General features: G+C 44.0%; 8 protein-coding genes across 8 annotated transcripts in view; 4 read left to right on the top strand and 4 right to left on the bottom strand.

Annotated features, from left to right (window-relative positions):
• LOC126561019 (chymotrypsin-2-like) overlaps positions 1-13169 on the top strand; it is a 260072-nt gene extending 246903 nt beyond the window's left edge. Inside the window, exon 4 of the mRNA XM_050216968.1 lies at positions 13156-13169. The gene's annotated coding sequence lies outside the window, so the exon portion shown is untranslated. The remainder of the gene's footprint in view (positions 1-13155) is intronic.
• LOC126563536 (uncharacterized) lies at positions 3085-10222 on the bottom strand. The gene is made up of 9 exons (XM_050220182.1): positions 10146-10222; positions 9957-10076; positions 9735-9883; positions 8240-9414; positions 6555-7776; positions 4023-4225; positions 3585-3797; positions 3245-3415; positions 3085-3180 (listed from the first exon to the last, which is right to left on the bottom strand). The coding sequence occupies exons 1-9, from the start codon at positions 10220-10222 to the stop codon at positions 3094-3096; spliced, it is 3417 nt and encodes a 1138-aa protein (XP_050076139.1). The 3' UTR covers positions 3085-3093.
• LOC126562893 (ras-related protein RabJ) lies at positions 11801-14182 on the bottom strand. Its single transcript, XM_050219492.1, has 5 exons — positions 14140-14182; positions 12662-12789; positions 12293-12580; positions 12084-12207; positions 11801-12012 (listed from the first exon to the last, which is right to left on the bottom strand). Exons 1-5 carry the CDS (start codon positions 14180-14182, stop codon positions 11867-11869), a joined length of 729 nt encoding a protein of 242 aa, XP_050075449.1. The 3' UTR covers positions 11801-11866.
• A 1388-nt stretch (positions 14183-15570) lies between these two features.
• LOC126562700 (deubiquitinase OTUD6B) lies at positions 15571-16473 on the top strand. Its single transcript, XM_050219267.1, has one exon. The coding sequence runs from the start codon at positions 15571-15573 to the stop codon at positions 16471-16473; it is 903 nt and encodes a 300-aa protein (XP_050075224.1).
• A 1134-nt stretch (positions 16474-17607) lies between these two features.
• On the top strand, positions 17608-18244 carry LOC126563114 (protein SGT1 homolog). The gene is made up of 2 exons (XM_050219735.1): positions 17608-17973; positions 18052-18244. The coding sequence occupies exons 1-2, from the start codon at positions 17617-17619 to the stop codon at positions 18238-18240; spliced, it is 546 nt and encodes a 181-aa protein (XP_050075692.1). The 5' UTR covers positions 17608-17616; the 3' UTR covers positions 18241-18244.
• A 189-nt stretch (positions 18245-18433) lies between these two features.
• Positions 18434-19609, bottom strand: LOC126561018 (deoxyribonuclease TATDN1). Its single transcript, XM_050216966.1, has 4 exons — positions 19561-19609; positions 19323-19502; positions 18643-19240; positions 18434-18542 (listed from the first exon to the last, which is right to left on the bottom strand). The coding sequence occupies exons 1-4, from the start codon at positions 19607-19609 to the stop codon at positions 18434-18436; spliced, it is 936 nt and encodes a 311-aa protein (XP_050072923.1).
• A 1074-nt stretch (positions 19610-20683) lies between these two features.
• On the top strand, positions 20684-21363 carry LOC126563692 (zinc finger CCCH domain-containing protein 6). The gene is made up of 2 exons (XM_050220335.1): positions 20684-20830; positions 20895-21363. The coding sequence occupies exons 1-2, from the start codon at positions 20697-20699 to the stop codon at positions 21361-21363; spliced, it is 603 nt and encodes a 200-aa protein (XP_050076292.1). The 5' UTR covers positions 20684-20696.
• Positions 21364-21527: 164 nt separating this feature from the next.
• LOC126562571 (DNA repair protein RAD51 homolog 4) lies at positions 21528-22559 on the bottom strand. Its single transcript, XM_050219120.1, has one exon. It carries the CDS (start codon positions 22557-22559, stop codon positions 21558-21560), a length of 1002 nt encoding a protein of 333 aa, XP_050075077.1. The 3' UTR covers positions 21528-21557.
• Between the last annotated feature and the right edge of the window lie 481 nt (positions 22560-23040).

Raw genomic sequence — 23040 nt, 5'->3', positions numbered from 1 at the left:
ATTTATAAGCAACGTGTGTAGCTTCTAATCCTTCCAGGGCATTTTTACTAAAAAAAAATCCCAGGTGTAAGATAAATTACCTACAAAAAAAGAAAACTTGATCAGCTATTTATAAAATGCTCACCATTTGACATAAAAAAACAACCATACAGCCATACTGCCAGTAAAAAAAAAACGCCCCGTCCTCATTGCATCCGTCCTAATTTGCTCAACTTCTTGCTGGATCTGTGAAAGCTTCAGCACTATTTGTTTCACTGTACGGCCAATGGGCAAAAAGACTCGTTTCCACACCATAAATCATGCTCCACCGACGGGGAAAACGAGAGCAGCACAGACATGCATCAACATCTGCCCCCTCCGGTACACCTTACACTACTGCCCTGACAAGGTTATTAAATTACGTGATTGAAGTTCAAATAATCACAACCTTGCCGTAATATGGCTGCGCAAATGGTTGGCACGCTGGCCAGAGGATGTGGGCGGGCTCGATGGATGCAATGGTTGATGTTTTGCTGCACATGGAAACATTGACAGAATGCATAAAATATCATCATCCATCCAAACGGTGTGCCGCATGTCGCCAGCCATCCAGCAGATTGATGGTAATCATTTTCACCATCATCAGCAACACGTTTTGAATATTTTGCGCCGCTGAAACCGTTGAACACTGCGCCAAAAAGCTAACGTGCGCTACACTTCCGGTAAATGACAGAGCTCTGGTTTGTTAGATATAAATTGTGATAGCACCGTAGCAGAAAAAAAAGCTGCTTAAGCATAGCTGCTTGCAGCGGATGACACTGCACTTAGAAGGACAATTGGGGCTGAAAATACGTGCCCATTGTTAAATTGTTATCGGACCGTAATTCTTCGCCCGGCACTTCTAATACAGCACCATATGGAGATATCTGGCGCAGAAAAGAACTCTCCTTCTTTTTTTTTTGGGGGTTTTTTTTGCCAGTCCAGGTCAGGTTGTTTCAGGTCGCTGGAACAGAGGTGTTGGCGCTTTAGCCTTTTCCTTAGAAGCAATATAAATCATGAGCCAAAATGTGTGATGCAAATATTTCAAACCTTTTACCACCACCAGCCGGGGATGGGAGCAAGAAAATGAATCGAGTGCACGGATTTATTTCTTCGCCAGGGCAATACTGGCAACCAGCGGAAGCAAAGTTGAAAGTTCAAGAAAAAGAATGTAAAAGTAACATCCAGCTGGTACCGGTTGGAAGTAAAGTTAAAAAGAATAGTATCGCTCGGTGCAGCAAATGGGATATGTCACCTCTACACTCCCCGCCTTTATGCTCCAGAAGGACCTTCCCCGCTTTCGTTTTCCTCGTCGTCATACAAAAGTTAGGTTAGAGCGCACACAGATAGCCCGCAAAAACATAAACCTCAAGCTTCCCTCGAACCGAAAGGTCATACTGATCGTTTGCGCAGGAACCAAGAATGCAAGTATGTGCAACCCAGAACCTGCAGTTGCAGTTTACCTCTTTTTTTTTCTTCTTTCTTCTACGCTTCTACTCTTTGCCGTGCCAATTGGTGCCCGGTATTGCAATAAATCTTTATTGTGGGATGATCTCCACATTTTCCTGTATCTACTCGCACCACGACCGTAAGCTACGGTTCCCGAGATTTGGGTCCGGATTGTCACGAGCAAGCGAAGAAATGGGATAAAATATGAGCAACACAATACTTTGGCCACGCGCGGCAAGCCATTTTGTCTGGAAGTGCACTGCATTTTTCATCGAGCGCATAATTTTTTTACACACTTCTGGCAGCACAAATGATCACATCACATGGGCGGAAGTAATGTGCATCCGGGATAAACAGCCACACATACTATGTCATACACTGGGCGAATGGTATTGTTGTAGCGTCCGTGTGTGTGTGTGTGTGTGCAACCGATGGAACAAATGCTCCTAGTTTTACTACGTACAAATATTGGCCATACAAGAAAAATTCTTCGATGGACAGCCAAACAAGCAAAAAAAACACAGTTAGATGAAAGCTTCTTTCCAACAACAAACAACAAGCTGAAGCTGAAGCTGCAATGCACTTTGAACAGAAAATTATAGGAAAAGTTTCTTCAGTTGAGGTGCTTTAAATTATTTCTCTAATTCGATGATCTCTAAAGCATTCTTGGCAGATTCCAAATTTAACCTCCCGACCTCATCCTTCTTCGCTTGACACTGACACAAAGGATAATATCTGAATAATCGAGCCTTCTTCGAGTGTTCGGTGTGTGAGATGGATTTCACTTCAACACATTCTAACGTTGGTAAAGGATTGTAATAAGTTCTCTGATTATAGATTTTCCAAAAACGCATTACAAAACGAATGCTTCGGTCAAATGTTTACCCTGAACGAATTACTCCGCCCTAGAGTTGTTATCTGAGGGCAGATTAAATCATATCCTTCTTCACCGTGTACATCTTCTCAGGGACGTACTACAGGACACTCTCCCAGTACTCTGGCGTTGATTTCGTAAGAATTTCTCTTTTTCACCGGATCTTTCAGACACTCTGGGCAGATTCCTGGGTGGATAATAATCTTATTTTGCTTTCTTGTGGTAGATAGTTCTCCAGACATCCAATTCTCGATGAGACCATCGATGCTTAACTTCGAAGAAATCATGTTCCTACTAGTTCTTGCCTGTTCCACCATCAAGTCTCATCAACCATAATAACCACAACGGTACGCATCATCTGTTTTTTACCACAATTTGCCATAATCCAAATCTCTTCTAATGGATCACTGCCTGAAGCTTGAACACGGTTGATTCCAACTGATAGTGTTTTGTACAATATTTTCTCTATTTCTCAAAATCTTCTGTACAGTATATCATTTTTCTCTTATGACGAACCCAATTTCTGAAGTATTCCTCATAAGCTTATGGATGCACTTTATGGTCAATCAAATTGTTCCAGCGAAGTTGTTGTATTATGTGTTGTAGTTGATTGTTTTGGTCCCCGTAGCTGAGTACAAATGAACTGAAAACACAAAATTCATTCAAAATTTTGCAGAAGTTTATTTATTCTTCGTAAAAACATTCACAAAACCAAAACACCTAAGACGCCTCAAACCCGTTCACTCAATTCTTCAAACTCCTTTCCGTTCCATGCCATTTTTCAATCGGTGTAATATCTTCACCTGCTCCTCCATTCGCCGTATCGTATCTCCGTACTCCTGAAACCATAACCACAGCGACATTACACAGTTTCGTTGCTCCTAGTTCGATATTCGAAGTTACCTGACTCGTGGAATTACCATCCATCAGTACTGGTTGACGTTCGGCTGGATGTTGGATGGGTTGCTTCCTAGCCGGATAGCGCTCGCAGCTCGACGCTACCTTGCGTAGCTCCGATACCGTACGGTACGTATACTCATTGACTCCCGAGGGCATTCCCAGTGATGAGTATGTCTGCGAACATTGTGTCACACCAATTAAAACTTTATCACGCTTTACGGGTAGCACTGAGGGAAAGAAAACTTTCCACACACTAACCGATCGGTAGCATAATCTCTTAAGGGGTCAAACCACTTACGGGTGCCGTGTGTTTGAAAAGCACACCCGTTATAACACTACTTACCCGATCAATTTCGTCGTAAAGTTTTAGCTTCTGCACTGCCAACTGTTCCAGCGCCACCTGGTACCGCTGATCGAGCGGACGTTCATCGGAAGTAGTTTCCCTGGACACGGCCGTCCCGACTGCCGGACCGCTGCTGTACCGTGCCAATAGTTCTAGCTCCTTCAGTTTGATGTCCTCCTCCGCGAACAGTAGATCGGTCTCTTCCCGTTGTCGCTAAGGGATTGTGGGCGCATTAACGAAGCGCAGCGCAGGGAAAAGTTTTTTCCCCCTCATCCAAACCGGGACGTACGGAATCAGCAAAATTTGAAACGCATCCCCATACGGCGGATTGGTTGGACGGGCGAATGGAACGCATAGAAACGCAGGGAAATGAACGTAAATTCAATTTTAAAGCAAATTCGTTATTCGGTGTTTTTGGGGCGCTCGTTCTTCACATACCTCACGCTCAAACTTTTTCAACAGCGCATCAAGCTCGCGCTCCCGTACGGTGGCGTCGCTGATGAGCTTGGCATTGTGCACGTCGAGCGAAAGTTCGTTCTCTCGCTCGCGCAGCTGCTTCCGGTGCAGGAGCAATAATTTCCGCTGCATTTCAACCCGCTGCTCCTCGCGGGCGATTGCTTCCTCCAGATTGCGCTCCACTTCTGCAATAATACGAACAGCGTGGACGTTAACGAACGTACTGAGGAGGCAATTCCTCGTGACGGAAGTATCATCATCACCAAACAGTCCTTCGTCATATTGAACATCGTAACGGCGAAGGGGACAAATACGCCAAAGCGTTCTAAGCAAGCAGTCACCCAAAACAAACTAATCGTACCTAAAGAAAAAGAATCCGAAGGCAATACGTGTGTGTGTGTGCATGTGTTTGTGCCGATTGGATGCCTGATCCTATTACTAATTCAGTGGAATGCAAGAATCTTGTCATAGTTCCGACATGCTGTGCCAAGAATTCCGAAGTAGCAAAATACATATTTGATGATTCTATAAGGAACCGTATGCTCAAGACAAACAGACGTTATGCATTACGACAAAAAAGCATGTGCATGACAATTCATTGATAGCAGCCGGAGTATGACAGAGATTGGGAAGGTGGTAAAGGGAATCCTAGATCCACAATAACTAGACATGCATCTACCTTCTGGTTAGAAGAACAAGGAACACGTGCTTAAACTCAATTGGAGCCATTACTGAAGTACTTTGTTTTATCAACGGAACGACCCGGTTCACATTACGTAGAATACAGATTTGAATTTGGAGAAGGCTAAATACATGTTGGTTTAAATTATGTGGAAGATTGACGTAGTAGTGGATGTATGATGCTTATAGCTGGCTGCTAAATGTACTTTGAAATTCGTTCAAATTTGTTTTATCAAAAAAATATTTTAGTATAATATTTTTACCTCACTCATATCTGCTAGGCTTAAGAGTAAAGTTAATTTAAACAATGCACACACATCACATCCCATGCGGATCCCGTATGCAACAGGACGGAAGTATTCAAATAGTTAATTAAAGCTAACGAAACCAGCAACCACGAAAATCAAAACCTTTCTTTAGTAAAAAGTTTTGCTTTATCAATCCTTTTGTGTATGAGATACGGCCCATGGGGATCAGTTGGCGTAATTGACTGCCAAGATCTCTTATTCCCTTTATTGCTAAAAAGCGGAAACCACTGCTAAAATTCACAGTGAGCATTATCAAAATCAATTGGCCAGAGATTGGCAGAGTTGAGGTGACGTTTGTCCATAGTAAGTAGCTTTTACACCATAATTTAGGAAAAATCCAGCGAAAGACAAATCCAAACTTTGAAGGATCAATTCCAAAGGGAAGTTAGAAATAGGAATCCTAGATCTGCAGATGATGCTTTACCAAATAGGGTGAATACGAGATTCAATACATGTGAAATCATCCGAAGCTAGATTTGAACTCAATTTGTAGCTCGTTCATGAAGCTAGTAAGCTACCAAATGTATTATTGGCCAGAACAGCAACTATATTTGTTGTTCGTCAAAGAAATCCATCGGGAAAGGTCACATTAAACACTTTTGGAAGCTTCAAATAAATATCCTCCGGCAAGGTTCATCCGACTTTAGTTAGAAACATTAAGCAGACGAAACCCTTCGGGCTACAAAACTGATGGAATCAATTATAAATTACTTATTACGATTGAGCAACTCACTCCATCACCTGATGCAAATGAGGGGGGTAGAGATCAATAAGCTCCATAAAACCTTGCAGTGTTTAATCGTAAGACGTACATTGTGACTAAACAAATAAGTATCCATTATTTGATAGCATCCAGTTTAAAAAAAAGTTTTCTTTCTTCAAAATCTACAACTTTAAAAGGATTGAATAACCGGGGACCATTTTTATAGAATCTATGCATCCTCTTAAACCGCTTTAAAAAACACGTATTCAGTTGACGAGCAACTACAATAATAAAAGACCAGAAACACTCCATTATTCATCACAACAGATTTTCCACAACGATAGACGTACCGTAACCACTGCAGGAAAAAATAGACTTCTGTCCAACAACACCCTAAATAAAAAAGTATAGCTCCCATGCTTTATGGACGCTGGCAGAGCATATGAAAGCAAACATCACGGTAAGCCTCTTATGTCTTCCCTAGCGCATCCATCGAACGGACAACAATGGAAATCGAGTAACCGATTCGGTTGACTTTAATACGATTAAAAACAAATTCTGCTCCCACTATACAACTACCCCCTCACCGAAACTAGTTGAGTGGCACCAACCCACTCTATCCTTCAGTTCTGGTCAGCTAAGCTTGATTGCTTTTGAGCCGTACCGAACTACCACGCCGTACCCCGCAATATCACGACATAAAAGGATTGCCATCCTCCCTGACAATAGTTACCCGTTCTTCTCACCCCAAACACTAACTTGAGATATACACGCGGCCATTCTCACCTGGTCCCCATTCTCACCTGGTCCCGTTTCACTTACCCTGCACACGCTGCTCGTGCTCTTGGCGTATCAAGTTGTTCACCATACGGTCCTGCAGGTTGTGTTCCAGCTTTTCCAGTTCGATAATTTTCGCCTCCAGTCGGCGCTGTTCCGCTTGCAGTGCGCTTGTTTCTGTGCACCGGACTTCGGTCAGCTTTTTGGGAAAGTTACAAAAACTTACGTACGTCCGGGTGGATCCTTTTTCCGACGCATTGCGCAATTCGCCTTCGCCCGATGCAACCGATGGCGTTCGAACCGTTGATGAATTACTGCTGAGTGACGTGAAATCAATAGCATTATTAGCTGCATTAGGAAAAACTCTCGAATTCGCAACCGTCGCCATCGGTGGCCACCCATCGTGATGTTGTTCCACACGACGGTACGCTTTCTCATGGCCCGCTTCAACGTCCGACCTATTTGCGGTGCTAAGGCGTATGAAGGATTTAAAGTAATTCCTTGGATGGTGTTTGTCCGAGCATCGTTCCATTAGCTCGTGCGCACGGCGCACCAACCGTCGTACGTCGAGCGAGCATGACTGGGGAAAGAAAAATTTGTCTACCGCCGCCGTGCCATTCGCAGCCATTAGTGCGCCCCGATGGATGCTGCTGTAGGCGGCGATGAGAAACACTAGAAAGTACGCCTCGTTCGAGAGCACGTGGTCCCACAGGGCCAGCCATTGGTCATCGCTGCAGCACCGTGCAAATGCCGTCTCCATCAGCGGCAGCACGTACGTTCGCGCCGCAACATTGTGCTTGCGATAGAAGACCATCAACCGTGGTTCACACTCGGCCAGCACGTTCTCCACCATCGCCAGGTAGTTGAATGGGTCCAGTGGGGCAAATTCGAACCACAGCTGACACTGATTCACCAGCACGGTGGCGACGGTTTCGAACAGACCAAGCGCATCCGTTGGCTGCTGGCGGGCAAACGGTAGCACAAAGCTGGGAATGTAATCGATAAGCCCAAACACGGGACACCAGTGCGCTAGGCAGGAAACGGTTTTCTTTAGATTACGCACGGTACGCTGATCGTACCCGGCAAAACGATGCTCATAGCTGGCCACACACGGATGGAGGCCACGCTGTAGCAAACGGCTGAAGCTTTCCGCATCGCCCGGCAGCTCTTGCAGCGTGCGCCAAATGGTGGTACGATATTTGGCCGGATATTCACCGTACTCCTTCAGTATCGGTAGCAATCGGTCCTTCGGAAGTGTTTTCGATAGCTGTAAAAACAACAAAATCGGAAAACCAAATAGAAAATCCCTATCAAAATGTGTACGGAGATGGTGCTGGTGGTCGACCGGTCGCGTAATTAGATGCAAAATAAATTTTGGTTTAAATATCCATACAGTAAGAGAAATTCTTATAAGCGCACACACATTTGCCTAGATATTTTGAAGGAAACGAAATTATATTCATTCTACTTATTTGATTATCATTGCTTACGTTTGTTTTTATTGTCATGCTTTCGTACAAATTTGTGTACATTAACAATGGACAACTTTTGGTGCAATAATTTTGTTATTTGAATACCTTTCATATAACATTCTGAGGATTTACATATATTGCTCCAAAAAGAACATTATACATGCGCTTATAGGAATTTCTCGTACTGTACATCCGACGATGGAGGGCTGGACCTGGTGAGGGAAGGGAACCTTAAAACGCTATATCAAACAAACTCACCTGCACGTGCAGGGCACTTATTTGCTGGTCAAGCTTCACTTTACGCACACCGGACGTTGCATTCCGGTGCACACCGCATACGGCCACTGTGCTGCGGCTACTACTGCTATTACCGGTAGACGACGTACTACCGGGCCGATGTAACAGCCCGCTGGACCTTCCACCGTAAATTGCACGCGATCTTTTGGCATGCTCTTTCCGGCCGATTGCAAGCGCCTCGGAACTGTCATCCCGCTGCGCTAATTCCAGAAGGTTGTGTAGCAACACCTCACCACTGCTGAGAACATTGGCAAGCATCCGCCCGTTGGGAGCGACGCGAAATTTATAGCAATTATGTTCGGGCCGATTCGTTAGTGGTTGAAGAAAGGGCGGATTATTGCCGGTACCGTTGCTACCGAATTTTAGCAGCATTAAATCATTGTCAGCGGTACGTACGGTAAGCGCACAGGCAACCGTGGTTGGCCACCGTACACGACCGGCGGTATCGCTGGCACTGTGGTCGTACGGAACGAATGCAAAGTGTGTGATAAACAAATTGGAAAATGAAACTACCCGACAGATGAGCCACGAATCGAGCGCCAGAAAGGCGACGGTACTGTTCCCGTACAGCACAGCGTAATATTGACCGTCGCCGGTAGGCTGGGCGGTGGTAATGTGCCTTCCGGGCGCAACTGATCCTTCGGTAAGACGCTTCACGGTAAGCTCGACATTATCCTGCTCCATCGGGCCGGATCGATGCCGCTCGAATGTGATCGTTTGAGCCGGTGCGTTCTTATGATATAGCTCGATAAGGCGTGTGACGTTTAACTCTTTGGCAAGCTTAAAGTTTATCCGGTACACACGAATAATCCCACAAGTGCTGAAGGTAATCAGCGATGAGCCCTGGTTGCTGCCGAGCCAATGCCAGTTGTTCGGACGGAATGAATTATTCGATGCCACACCGTAACTAATGCGTGATAGTTCTGAGTAATCGTCGAGCGAATAGAGTTTTACACTGTCCTGCGATGCTGCTAACAGATAGCGACGATCGTATCGTTCCAGCGCATCATCCGGAGAGCTGGTGTACGGTTTCGGTTGGGATTTGTTAGTTTTCAGTACATCAGCTATGGGTGAGCTTGTCAGATGGATGATCCTTCCCGGGACGGCATTAAGCTTATGGACGCAATTATTTGCATCTGTAATAAGTAAATAATTATATAAAAATGAATTGAAATTAAATTTATACAGAGGCAGAAGGAATTATACAAGGATCGGAGACGAACACGGTCGGAAGGGATGTTTAGGAATGGACGAAGAAGGAGCACACGAATGGGGATGTATAAAGGAATCGCAGAGAGCAGATCGATGGCATCGGAGCTTTGCCACATACATCATAGCATTGATGGAGTGATATGGAACATTAAGGGATAGCTGGTGGATGGTGGGAATATGCTAATGGTTTATATGTCATGCTACAAAATATCCATAGAAGCGAATGGCTAATATAGTTCCCTACCCAAATCAACAATAAACACCATTCCTTCCTTATTTCCTAGGGCCACGCGGTTCGCGCCAGTAAGTCCTTCGATGATCGTTATCCTTTTGAGCCGTTCCGAAAGCATCCAGAAACGCTGAATAATCAAATCAAACACAAATATATTGTCCCTACGGATGGACGGAAAACGAATCTATGAGCCAGGTTGTTTGCCAGGAAAAATAGGCGCTCCTGATTACTAACCTATGATCTGCCGCAATCAATCGTTCGTTGTTCGCACTAAATCCTGCGGCAGTAAACCGTATTCGCAGTACGGTTCCATCGGTCTGATTCCGGACGGTATGATGAAGATGAAGCAGCACACTGGTAAGTAGCAAGCGAAAGATTAAGCATAGGAAATGATCCACCACTAAACAGTACGATAAAGCTTACCCATCTTTGGAGGAATTGAATTTAAAGCTCACTTTACCACCGTTCCGCTCGCCACAATTGCCCGCATTAACTTCCATCACTAGAGCGCTTCCCTTACACGTAAAGGCGTATTTTAAGTGGCAATTTATCCAGCACCAGCACTAAAATGGCAATTCAGTTCGGCACACAACAATATGAACGCGCACTGTTCCGTTGTTTACAAAGCGAAGCCACACACGTACGCATCCCATATTTGCCCTTGCTACGCCGTTGACATGTTGCTGTCGTTCCCCTCAAAACCATCAACGAGTCGATGGTTGTCATAGCAACAGGTGGCAAGCATATCGCGGCATCAACTAAACAGCACGATGTCACTAACACACTGTCACACACAGGCAAAACAGCTGACAGCGCATATTTTGCTTGCATCATGTTTACCATCTCGACGCTATGAATAAACTAAACTCTTTGTTTTACATTGCTACGCTCTTTGTGCAGTTTTACAAACAAAAAAGGGTTGTAACATGTGATTAACGTCTTTTTGAAATGATGAAAATTAGCTCAAAACAAACCAGATAAGCGTAGAGATTGGTTTTAAAGTGTTGCAAGTAGGAACATTTAGCAAATTTCTTTCCATACCAACAAATTCAAAATTCATTCAATCAAATTCATTCAATTTCATTCAAAATGTCTCTTTTCATACAGTTTTTCGTAAATAGTTTATTTAAAAAAAACACAGAAAGTAAACCTATCAACGAGCCACAAAACTGGATAATATGATCGAAAATGCAAGCATGATCAACAATCGGTGAAAATGGTGATTGAAAATATGTAATTGACTTTTGACTAAATAAATAGATATGAGCGCATTTCCGCATTGAGCGTGTGTATGTGTATGTATTTATGCTCTCTTTCTCTCTATCAATATATGTATAAATCGGTGTATTCCAATTGGATTCGAATCCCATTGTCGCTTCCCGCAGACAGCGACAGTTCGAACGTTAAATCGCGCGTGCGCTCCTGGAAGAGATCATCTATTTATGTGTGGTCACGTTATTGGCGGTTGCTTAAGCTTGCAGCAAACAAATCATTCCTACCGAACGATATCATTCGGCATCAATACCATTTCACCATTTCACCATTTCACCATTTGTGGATGGGTCAACTAAAGCCATTATGCCTACACAGTCCTAGTCCGTATTGCTTGAAGTCTTCTTTAGTTTGCAGGGAACGGCCTGCCACATGTCGGAACGAAAAACAAAATCCCCGTCTCCCGTTAGCAGGGCAATATTGACCAAGTCTTTAACGATAAGCGGAACCCCTTGCCGCGGCGTGTGACATCATTGCTTTGCAGCAGCATTAATTTCTTATCACGAATTGCTGTCGAAGGAGTAGGATAGCGAGTGAAATAGTTTTCCGATTTCTAACAAACAGTTTACAAAGCGTTTGAGTCATCATCATAATCCCCCATTCCTTCTTATTCGTCATCTCAGCTTCTTGGTTGGTGTGTGTATATGTATGTGTGTGTGTGGTTTGTATATATATATATATATAAATATAAAAAGCTATCACAAATCTCTCGAAATCAACCCTTTTCTCGGATCCGTCTTAGGGGTAAGGGCCGCACACGTGGCTGTCTGTGTTTCGGTGATTTTTGTTCCCTCGTTAGGAAAGTAGGAGCAATTGAGAACCGAAGCGAATACTTGTCCAATAAATTTGTCCAGTTGTCCTAATTCAGTATTCTAATAGCAGCACCAGCCGACCCGCTGCTCGTCACCGTGCGCTATGTGGTCTCGGCTCCAGGAAGGCGTTTCCAGCCGGCCCATACCGTCACTTAATATACTGTCATTTTCTACCGGAATGCCCATCTGTACGACACCGTTTACTCCTGAAAAGAAGCCATGTTTTAGCGAACGATTGTACCGCAATGCGCATATGGGGTGTGAGTGAGTGGCTTACGTGTCGAATAACCGGACAGTACGAGGGAATCGTTCGATTCGTATCGCTTGAGAGATGAGCATACGTCTTTGCCGGAAAGTTTTATTAATCCTACCGCTATCGATATGAACACTTGCTCGATACCCTGCAACCAAAACCATACAAAAAAAACATCAGTAATGATAAGATAATTTTTCAATTAGACCTCCCGTCGAAGGTATGGCGTTTACCTGATCGTGTAAGGCAGAGGTTTCGAAGTAGTTGCCACCGATCGAGTTCGCATACAGCATCGCTTCTTCCCGGGAGACGGCACGTTTCGCTTCCAGGTCGAGCTTGTTGCCTACGAGAGACAGTACCATCGGTTCCTGCACATTCCGTTGCAGCTCCTGTACCCAGCCTTTGATTTCGTTGAAGGAATTGTACTGCGTGAGATCGAACACCAGCAGGGCAGCGTTTGCATTGCGATAGTACAGCGGGGCCATCGCTTTGAATCGTTCCTGTCCCGCCGTATCCCATACCTGTCGAGTTTTAGAGGAAGATTAAAATTAATCAATAAAAGAAGTCTACCTTAAAACCGGACATGGCAGCGCTATTAATACCTGCATCTTTACTTTGTTGTCTTCTAAATTGACCTTACAGGTGAAGAATGATGCCCCGATCGTGGGGGATACTTCCTTTGTGTACACGTTCGAAACATATCGTACGACCAGGCTCGTTTTGCCAACACCTGCGGATGGATAAGAAAGATTGTTAATATACAAAAACTCAAATATTTTACGCAAAACAGTACATGCAACACAGTAGACACAGATGCACATTCCAACATTCACCGACTACTTAGATCTCCCTATTCTCATCGCTCTTTTTTTCAACGCAAGATGCAATCTTCCCCGAGCAATAAACCCATGGATTGATAAGGTTGATAACGACGGATGGTTTGCATTATTTGTCTTCCAAAATAACATCTCCAGTTTGTACGACATGATATTAAAGGCTCCGGGCCACGAAGGGATTTCAAACTCAAAATTACATGTACTCGTGAGTGTTTGTGAAATTTTCTCGCTTTGACATCGTAAATTCGAGATTTCTTCAGTTTCGCATCGATTTCAAAGGGTTTGAAATTTCCCGTGGCTCGAGGCCTTAAGTTAAGAATCTAATTTTATTATGAAAACGTGTACACCCGGATGTTGTTTATGTGCCAAATAAGATGATGATTATGCGTGTTTGATTTTAACCCTTCAATAATTACCATTTTTTGGAAAGTGCTTTAAAAAAAGCACTGCTTATCATAGCATTAAGATAACGGATTAAGGGAACTCCCTAGATAAGCTAGGCAGGCATGGGCAACGAAAAGTGGCAAGGGAAACAATTCAACGTACCGATATTCAATACGAGATGCAAGAGGAAACCAACGCAAAGGGAGTAAAATCGGTTTCTGCAAAACAGTGGTCACACACACACACACACGCCACCTCTTCTTACACGGCAACCGGCTGCACATCGTATCCAGCACTTTCTGCACTGATAAGCACGGTCACGGTGGAGGTACCCATGCCGCTGATGAATAACAAAATCCGAAACCTAATCCCCATGCCGGTACAAAATTATTTGCAGTACACAAGTGCACAGATGCGGGGAGTGAGGGGGAGCAAAATTATTGAACCAGCCAAGGGAGCGTGTAAGGAAAATGGAGCAAAAATTAAAGAAATGTGGAACGTTGCGGTAAAACCCGAGAAAGAAAAAAAAATGCCTATGCTGGTGGCTGCTCGCACGCTTATCTTGTCCCAGCCCAGCCCAAGTGTCTGGTTCTGGGCATGGAATCTTCATGAAAGCGAAAGTTCGATCCAAGGAACCGATGTTCGTCAACGACTTGCTGTACTGCTCATGGGTGGTTTTAGCTTCAAAAGCATAGTAGACGATGCGCGATCGTCGAATCGAAAGTTTGCCACACACACGCACATTCCACACGACGAAGTAAGCATCGCTCAAGGTGAAGGTCAGCGTGTGTATGTGCGTATCTAACTGTATGTTTGCCACAGTTCCATCAGTTCTTTGGAAATATCAAATATCCTCTCACCTTGCGACCCGAGTACGACAATTTTGGCTTCGATCCCTTTCATGCTGACGACACGGATGGGTCCTCCTGCACACCGGCTCTAACTTGTTTTGCCGTATCCCCCTATATGTTCTTCTCCACGGATGAACGTGCGTGCACATGCACGTACCATGCAACGACACCGTTAGACGGATAATTTAATTACACTTTTCTCTTGCCCCCGTATGCACCGGCTGGCTAAAGGGATAAGGTGCTAACGAACCGAACTAATGATGCACGGCTGTTTTTCTTTTTTCCTTTTCGTGAGTACAGTTTCCCACAGCATCCAGATTAGTTACATCGAAGCACGACGTCACGACGAGCAAGGCAGGAGTACACAATGTTTCGCCATGCAACATCCACCGTGCCAGCTCGAAGCACCGTTGTTGCTGTCGTTTTTGTTGTTATTTCACGGTGCTCCTTCAATCGTTTCCGCCTAATGGAACCGTTCGGTAGTTTTTCCGTTGTTGCGGGTGCTTTTTTACGGTCGCTTGCCAAACGACGGCACCTTTCACTCATAGCGTACGCGGGGCCACATTCGGACGACAAATTTGCACTTCGTTTTTCCGAGAGCACCACACAACGGGAACACAAAAACGAACACCACGACGTAGTACCGATGATCTGGACGATTTCACGCGTACGACGGAGTACCGTAAAATTTTGTAATTTGTAATTTTAAACTAGTTCTTAAGCCTTTGTAAATCTTTCTTCTGTAACACCGTTTCTTTTCGCTAGGGGGGAGACACGTTCCGCTTTCCTTCTTGTGGGTCAGTGTGTTGGAAAATCCTTCTCTGTTGACAACCGTTGCTGCTTCTGCTGGTTCGGACGCGATTGTAAACAAAGGAACGATTGCGCTTGACAGATAAACGATCAGTTTAAAGCGAGCGGGGAAGATAGAGAAAAAAATGGTTCTTTCGATTGAATTTGTAATTTCGAAAACATTCTTCTGGATATAATTAAAAAATCTGGAATGTTTGCTATTATTTTCACTTCTCCTCTTACAATGAAAACAATGTATTTTAGCAAAAATCATTTCTACTGGGACAGCTCCTTTTTTCACGCGTTAACTGTCAAACCACACACGCACAACACGCATGATGTCAAATTGTGAAGATTTCCTCTCCCAGCTGTGCTCCAAACAATACCTTTTCTGATAGTATTATTGTTGCAAAAAACGCTATATAAAGTCTCCTGAAATCGTTACCCTTTCTTGCTAGGTAATGCTATGCAAAAATCGAATTTGTTGATCATGTCGAATTAGTGAATCATGTCTCAGGGTCACCCCTTGCATGCGGAACGGATTCCCTAGCTTAACCGTGGTAGCCGGTTTGTACGAGCAATCAAAACCATTTTTATCAACGCTACATTCTCGCTTTTGCGGTTGCTGGGTCCCCAAAGACCTTACAAAAAATGAGCGATTCACTGCCAGAAACGGACCGGGAGGAGGTGATGGCCCGTCACCGGAAGGAGAAGAAGGAACTACAGTGTAAAATACAATCGATGAAGAAGCTCAAAGTGGACAAAAAGAAAAAGAAAGAAATCCTGGAGGAGATTGCAAATCTGGAGCTTGAAATTGAGCAACGGCATGCAGAGGAGCTAAACCGTCTCAACCTATCGGACACAAACGAATCGTCATCCGGCCAGCCTGTCACTAGTAATGGTAGTGAGCCAGTGGAAGAATCGAAACCCGAAGCTTCCGAAAAGGAAGAACCTCGCGTATCGAAGGCCCAGCGCAGAAGGGACAAAAAAGCTCAGGACAATCGGGAACGTGATGCTCAAATCAAGGAGGAGCAAGCGCTGCTACAGAAAAGTTCGCCCCGGATCTTGGAAAGCAATCGTATCAACGAGATTCTTATCAAACGTGACCTGCTTGCTCATTCGGTACCGGCGGATGGAGACTGTCTGTACAATGCGATCAACCATCAGCTTACCCAGCTAGGGATCGGTTCGTACAGTGTGCCGGAGCTGCGTAGTATGGCGGCGGACTACATAGAAGCTAATCGGGACGTTATGATCTGTTACATGAGCAATCCGGACACGGGAGATATGCTCAGTGCGGAAGAGTTCGACAAGTACTGTCATCAGGTACGGGCCACTAAAGCTTGGGGTGGTGAGATCGAAATCAAAGCCCTGTCGACCAGTCTCAAGTGTCCTATCGAGGTTATACAGGCTACCGGTCCGGCGACCGTACACGGGGAGGAAGAGAGCGCCGAACGGAAGCTGATCCTAACATACCATCGGCATATGTATCGGCTAGGAGAGCATTACAATTCGACGAAACCGCCACAATCGGTCGAAGAGGAGGATGATTAAAATGGATCTATTGCTTGATAAAATACATAATAAAGGTGTCGAATTCGAATGATCGTGTATTCCTATTTAATTTTTTCCAATTCTCCCCAGCCCCCAGTAGGATTCTTTGAATTGAATTTAATGAGAGTTGAGCTGTAAAATGCATAAAAATTGTTGTTCACAAATACGAGATCTCATTCCTTGATTGGAATTAACATCCCGCTCGATCCGATCTGGGATTGAATCCTAGAATCATATTCGTAGTTCAGAGGAAAGCAGGATGGAGTTTAAATAAAAGAAGAATATGTCCCTCTAAAGGGTGGTCACAGGCTAGAATGGAATCGGCAGCAAGATACTTGATGGACAGGAGCACTTCCGTGACACGAACCGCTTTAGATCATGAAGCTTCACCAATAAAACTAAAAGCCCATATCCTATTTGGGCATATCCAATACAAGGGAGGAACTTAGTTTCTGATCGTTATGAAACTATTGTTAGATAGCCAAAAGAAAAGGAATTGGTGAACCAAACTTTCCCCTGGAATATAGGAATGGTCCGCCAGATTTGATACTCCATTTTTAAATAATTTTTGAAGATATTATCTAGATGGCCGTCTTGCCCCGTACGGTTGGCACTCTTGCTCCAATACTCAAAAAATCATCACAATTTTACCCATTTTAAAAACTTTTATAAAACGGTCCGCTGGCTGAACAGTTTTGAACGCGAATCATCCATACAAGAACATTATGCGAATAGGGTGATTAATCGTTAAAAACATCTCTTGTGATATTTCATACAAAAATCTTCATCGTCATCTATTGGCTTTGTATGCATTTTCCCTTGAAAAGGAAATTCAAGGAAAACATTCTCGAAGTTTTCAGTGCTATCAAAGGATGCTATTGTGAAGAAAAACTTATCGTTCAACTGTCAGTCAAACAACACAAATAAACGGTGCTGTCATTGTGCAAATTGCACAGCGAGAGAGAAGAGAAAAAAATATACAGATTCTAGAAAATACAAAACCATTCCCTTATTTCGTAGCAGCTGTTCGAACAAATTGCTTGCAAGATCCTATTCACGTAGGTGGTTAGTGCAGTATATTCTTCTAAGCTTCCAAGTGTGCATTCACGGTACGCATCCTCAAATAAGCAGAGACAGACACAGATGGCAAAGGTAAAATACGATTGGTATCAAACAGACACGGCCGTCACGGTGACGGTTTTGTTGAAGAATGCGACCGAAAAGAACTACACCGTCCAGCTGGAACAAAACGCACTCACCCTGCAAGCGGACGGTATTGAACCGATCGCACTGAACCTGTGGAATCCGATCAATGTTGAGCAAAGTTCACACAAAGCATCACCGAGCAAGGTAGAAATAAAGCTAGCCAAAATGATCGGTCAGCGTTGGGAAGCCCTGGAACGGAAGCAATCAACGGAAGAGCCACGGCCAACATCCACCACTGCGAAGAAGCTGTGCGATTGGGACAAAATCTCGAAGGAAATTGAAAATGAGGATGAGGTAAGCTGGCTTTGTTGGGCGCATTGTTTGTGTTCCGCATTGTTTAACGTCTCTTGGGTTGTTCGTCGCTAATTTTAGACGAAGGACGACGTGAATGCGCTGTTTCGAAAGATTTTCGCCGACGCCAACGAGGACACCCGGAAGGCGATGATGAAGTCGTACTACGAGTCTGGTGGCACAGTGCTAAGCACCAACTGGGACGAAGTTGGTTCAAAAACGGTACAAGTTAGTCCACCGGATGGGTGTGAGTTTAAGAAGTGGAACTAAAGTCCTGCCATCTCGGATGCAGCAAACCTTTCTTTCATCGCGCTTCATCGAGCAAACAGATAAGCATCTTTCTCACGTTTGATTGTTTCACGATTTTGTTTAGTTTGAAGTGTTCGCTCATATTGTAATTAATATCTTCGATGTAATGGGTCGCCAGGAAGGTGGACGAATACGAAATTATCGCTCTAATCCGTTACACCACTTCCTTCGGGAAGAAAATTTTCACTGTGTTTCGATAGTACTGATCGGCAAGCTCGACCATTGGCTTACCTTTAATGCTTGCTAGCACTTCAAGTACTTGGCTAGAAATAGAACAAAAACAAAGATTGAAAATTGAAGAAAATAATCAGGAGTTTCTATGGGGAAAGAAAAAAAAAAGTACCGAAACACCATCACACACACCTTATCATGACGGGTTCGCATCGACCGGCAATGAGCGAACTTGGTTCCCACTTTTCCTTCTTTTTCACCGTAGGATATTTGGTCTTCACGTGCTTCGAACCGGCATGGGACGGTCGTATCTCACACCATGGACTGTCCGTTTCCACCATAATCCATTCGTCCGGTATTTGTGCCGCAACGGTAAGATTGTCTTCCGTCTTCAGCGAACAACCATTGAGGCCGATGTAGAAACCATTCACTATCAGCGCTTTTGCTGCCTCCAGCGTACCATCAAACGTGTGTACTACGCCCCGCTTGGGCAAACGGTCCATATTTCGTGCCAATATTTCCGTAAAATCGTCATGTGCGTTGCGACAGTGAAGAAATAGCGGTAGCTCATATTTGGCGGCCAATTCTAGCTGCTTCTCAAAGTACTTCTGCTGGACCTCTTTCTCGCAGAAATGTAAACGATCGTAATCGAGACCACATTCCCCAATCGCAACCACTCTGTCGCGGTGCTCCTCTATCTGTCTGCAAAGGGATGCAAAGTACGTCTCGGGATCGGCTAGGAACTCACCGCACCTTGTCGGATGACAGCCTACCGTGGCGAACAGCCTTTCTTGAGTTAGGATGAGATGCCAGCGAAAAAAGGGGATAATGAAGCACGAGATTAAAACAAAAGCATTCAAACAAAATCTTACCATCGTTCTCGAGGATGTTAAACGTTGCTTCGCAGTCGGAAAGTGTTCCCACTGTCACTATTATTTTGTCTAATCCGCCGGCCCAACTACGTTCAAGCACTTGGGACAGATCGGGCTCATGTTTGGACGATCCATTGTAGATTCCTTGGTACATTGGGTCGGTCAAGTTGGCACCGATGTCTTAAACGTTGATTAAGTAAAATACTAAAGGAAATGTTGCTAATACAATTATTCTTACCGATAAACTTCATCATGCTGCTAATTGTTCGCGCTAGCAATCGTTTCATACAGAATTTGTGTGCTTTTTGTGTACAAACACGCGTTTACAATTTGTCAAGTTTACGGGCGAACAGTGGGATAGCAGCTGTACAATGAACTGTAGTACCGTATTTTCCGGATTTCAAAGCAAATATCTTTTGATCAGCTGGCGGTATTTGCATTGCATTTGCAAAAACTTTTACGGCTGATTTAAGCAAATAAATAAGTTTTACAGCACAAAGATTACCGATTTTCAAAGAAAAACTATGATTAAGTCAAACAAGTAGAAATATGAGTTTTCAGCTTTGGAAGCGAAAAATCGCTTCCAAAGCCAGTTTTGTACAGAGGACCAGTTTTTTTCAATTCTCAAATAATTGTAATTCGTTAGCCAAGAACTGTTTTTTATTCGTTAGGCACCTTTAATGAAAATTTCAAGCAAATGCGACGAGAGCAAAGGAAACAAGCTTTACAATCCGAAATATGCTAATTAATAAAATTAATTGGTCTCGGCATTCTATAAATTTCAAGTATGTACGACTTCCCTTTCAAAAGATATGGAGGAATTAATGTGCAAAACTTAGTCAGGTAGGCGGTCATTGGCTGTTAAGTTTAAAGTATGACCAAAAACTTTTTCCAATGTGCTAATTAATGATCAAACAATTCCTGTGTAACAAATTATACTTAATTTAATCTTCCTCACTGGTGTTTTCAACCTAATAAGCAACCACAATTTGTATTACAAAGAAAATAGCATCTGTTAGCAATATGGCCTGGCCGTTGTACATGAATTAAAAAAAACTATCATCTGTAACGTTTTCCGTTTAGCGCCTGCTAAATTCATTAAATCGCAAGCGTTACTCAAAACGTTAAGTTTTACACCGGTCTTGCGTAACGCTGTAAGCTGTCAGGTGGCGGAATCAAAACAAATTGTGTTTTGTTTGTAATTAAAGCCCTAAATAAAACACAATAAAAATCGCAATAAAAAGAATATCAACGCGGGACGCTCGCGCTGCTTACGTAAAAAGTAAACCAGCACAACAAAGCAACGCAGAATTCGTGCGGATTTTCCCGCCTGCATTTTCCTCTGCCGTGCCCGTAAATGACACACCTTGCGAGATGTTTTCACTGGTAGCAGATTATGGCGATAGTGAAGAATCTTCCTCATCCGATTCATCGGACGCTAGTAGTAATACTGAAAAACCCACAAACCTACCACCGAAATCCAACTTTAAACAGCAAACGTATGATTTGTAAGCGGTTTTGTTGCTTGAAAAATGCCCAACAAAACATAATTTCTACCGCTGATTATTGCAGAAATCATGACCAATCCGTACCACCGTTGCCCAGTGCCCGCTCGATGCTACAGTCCGGATCGAGTCGCATCATCCCGGGCAGCGTATTTAGCAATCCGTTCCGTGAGGCGGAAGAAGCGAAACTTGCCAGCCTGGAAAAGCACGTTAAGATGGTCGATCCAGAAGCGATTGCAGCCGAACAGAAGCGAAAAGTGTGCTGGAGCTACAAGAAGGGACGGTGCCGGTTCGGTAGCAAATGTAACTTTGCACACGATTCCGATTTGATACTGCGCAAAGAGTTGCCGACGGAAGCTGGGAGTGAAAATGAGCAGGAAAGCAGGTCGACGGCAACCGAGCCGGAAGCGGTAACGATGGTGAAGAAACCGTTTCCACCGGATAGGAAAAAGCGTCCCGGTTTAAGCCGGGAGCTGGTACCGCCAAAGAAGGTGCTAAAGATGTATCACAAGGAAAAATACGGGATGCTTAAATAATCCGGATGTACCCATTGCCAGGATACGGTCCATATGATAGAGCGGAAGGTTCGGGAATGCGTATTGCTTTTAGCGCTTGTGTAAGATATATTAGCTAGAGAGGTGCAATTTTATTTACAGTCCCAGCGGAGCTTAGAAATAGACACACACACACAGTTTTTTTTATTTTTTCCTTCACCAACAATCGCCCGTCTTTACCGAACGCCCGCATCCGTCATCCGAACGATCGTTCTTTCACCCGTACGTAGGTAATTGCTTTTCCACACCCGAACTGAGCGAGTGATCGAGTCGGCCAGTGGTTCTTCATCGTCATCCCGTTCCAGCAATAGCCTTGTGCCGGGTGCACTTTCCCAGTATCGTCCTAGCGCTGGGTAGTTTCCGTTTGGGCATAGTTTCCGTTTACTCTCGATGGTGCTGCTACCTGCCATTCCATCAACCATTCGAACGGCCAAATTAACCAACACCACCGCGACGTTCTGCTGCGTGGCTAGCTTGCGCAGTGAGCAGATAAGCTTTGTCAGCAGGCCTAAAGGTTCGATGCTGCTGCTAGAATCTTGAAACAGATACCAAAGCGATGGCAGGGAATCAATTACGAGCAGCTTTAGATGAGTGTCCTGCTGATGGTACTTTCCGGTGGCTAACTCTTCCACTACCTGTACCAGCAGCTCGGGAGAAAATATTCGTTCCACCCTAATCCTAGCCATAGTGTGGCCCAGCTCTTGCTCCGTAAGCTTACGCTGACCCTTGTCCAGTATTTGCTGTATCTTTCTGCCCGAAAAATCACACTTTGTGTCGATGTAGTATACTGAGCTGCGTTGAAGCATTGCGACGCTCGTAGCGATCGTCATACAAAGTAACGTTTTTCCGGTACCAGATTTTCCACAAAACTCGTAAATATGTCCCGGAATGAGTCCTCCTTGTAGTAATCCATCGATCGGCAATATTCCCGTAGCGAACGGAACGGAAGCTTGAACTGTGTGCAACTGTGCATTCCGATACTGACCAGCAAACCGTTCGATTAGTTGATTTTTCACCAGTACAATACTTTCGGCGGGAAGATTGGTTATTTTTATCAATTGTTCTGCTTCCACCTTAACAAAGCTGTACACCGTAGTGAGACGATTCTTTTGCAACTTTTTAATCACGTACTCTGTGAGGAGAGGATGCAAGTCGGCAGTTAACTGTGTAGCGGCCATCTAGCCAGCAAACGGACGAATGTTAGATGGATTTGTTGTTTTGGTGATCGCGTTTGTGATATCGTGCCAGGCGTCAAATGAATCAAAACAACAAAACCAGAAAGCTTGATTGAATGAATGAACGGGCATTTAGAAGATGATCATTATTCCAAGAATCCAACAGATGGGTGATGAATTGGTGGAGTTTAATGAGTTTAGCTTTGGTTGGTGAATCAATCGATCCAGGATGCCTGGTATATGTGCATACATTTGAAATATGAATGCAACGACTACACGTGTCCGTAATTTATGATACTAATTGTGGTATAGTACAATCCCAACTTTACATCCACAGTTGGTTACAATAATCTACTTTAGTGCATTAATTTAATAGATTGTGGAATTTAATTTGAGTAAATTTGAATGTTTTCATTGATTGTTTCATTTTTCCTCCAGTCATTTGGGCCAGTGATCGGTAAATTTATCTTTTCACCTTAATATT

Source organism: Anopheles maculipalpis, chromosome 3RL, assembly GCF_943734695.1.
Source record: "Anopheles maculipalpis chromosome 3RL, idAnoMacuDA_375_x, whole genome shotgun sequence".
Classification (NCBI taxonomy): Eukaryota; Metazoa; Arthropoda; class Insecta; order Diptera; family Culicidae; genus Anopheles; species Anopheles maculipalpis.
The sequence above is the reverse complement of the archived record's forward strand: the minus strand, read 5'-3'. Positions and strand labels throughout refer to the sequence as shown.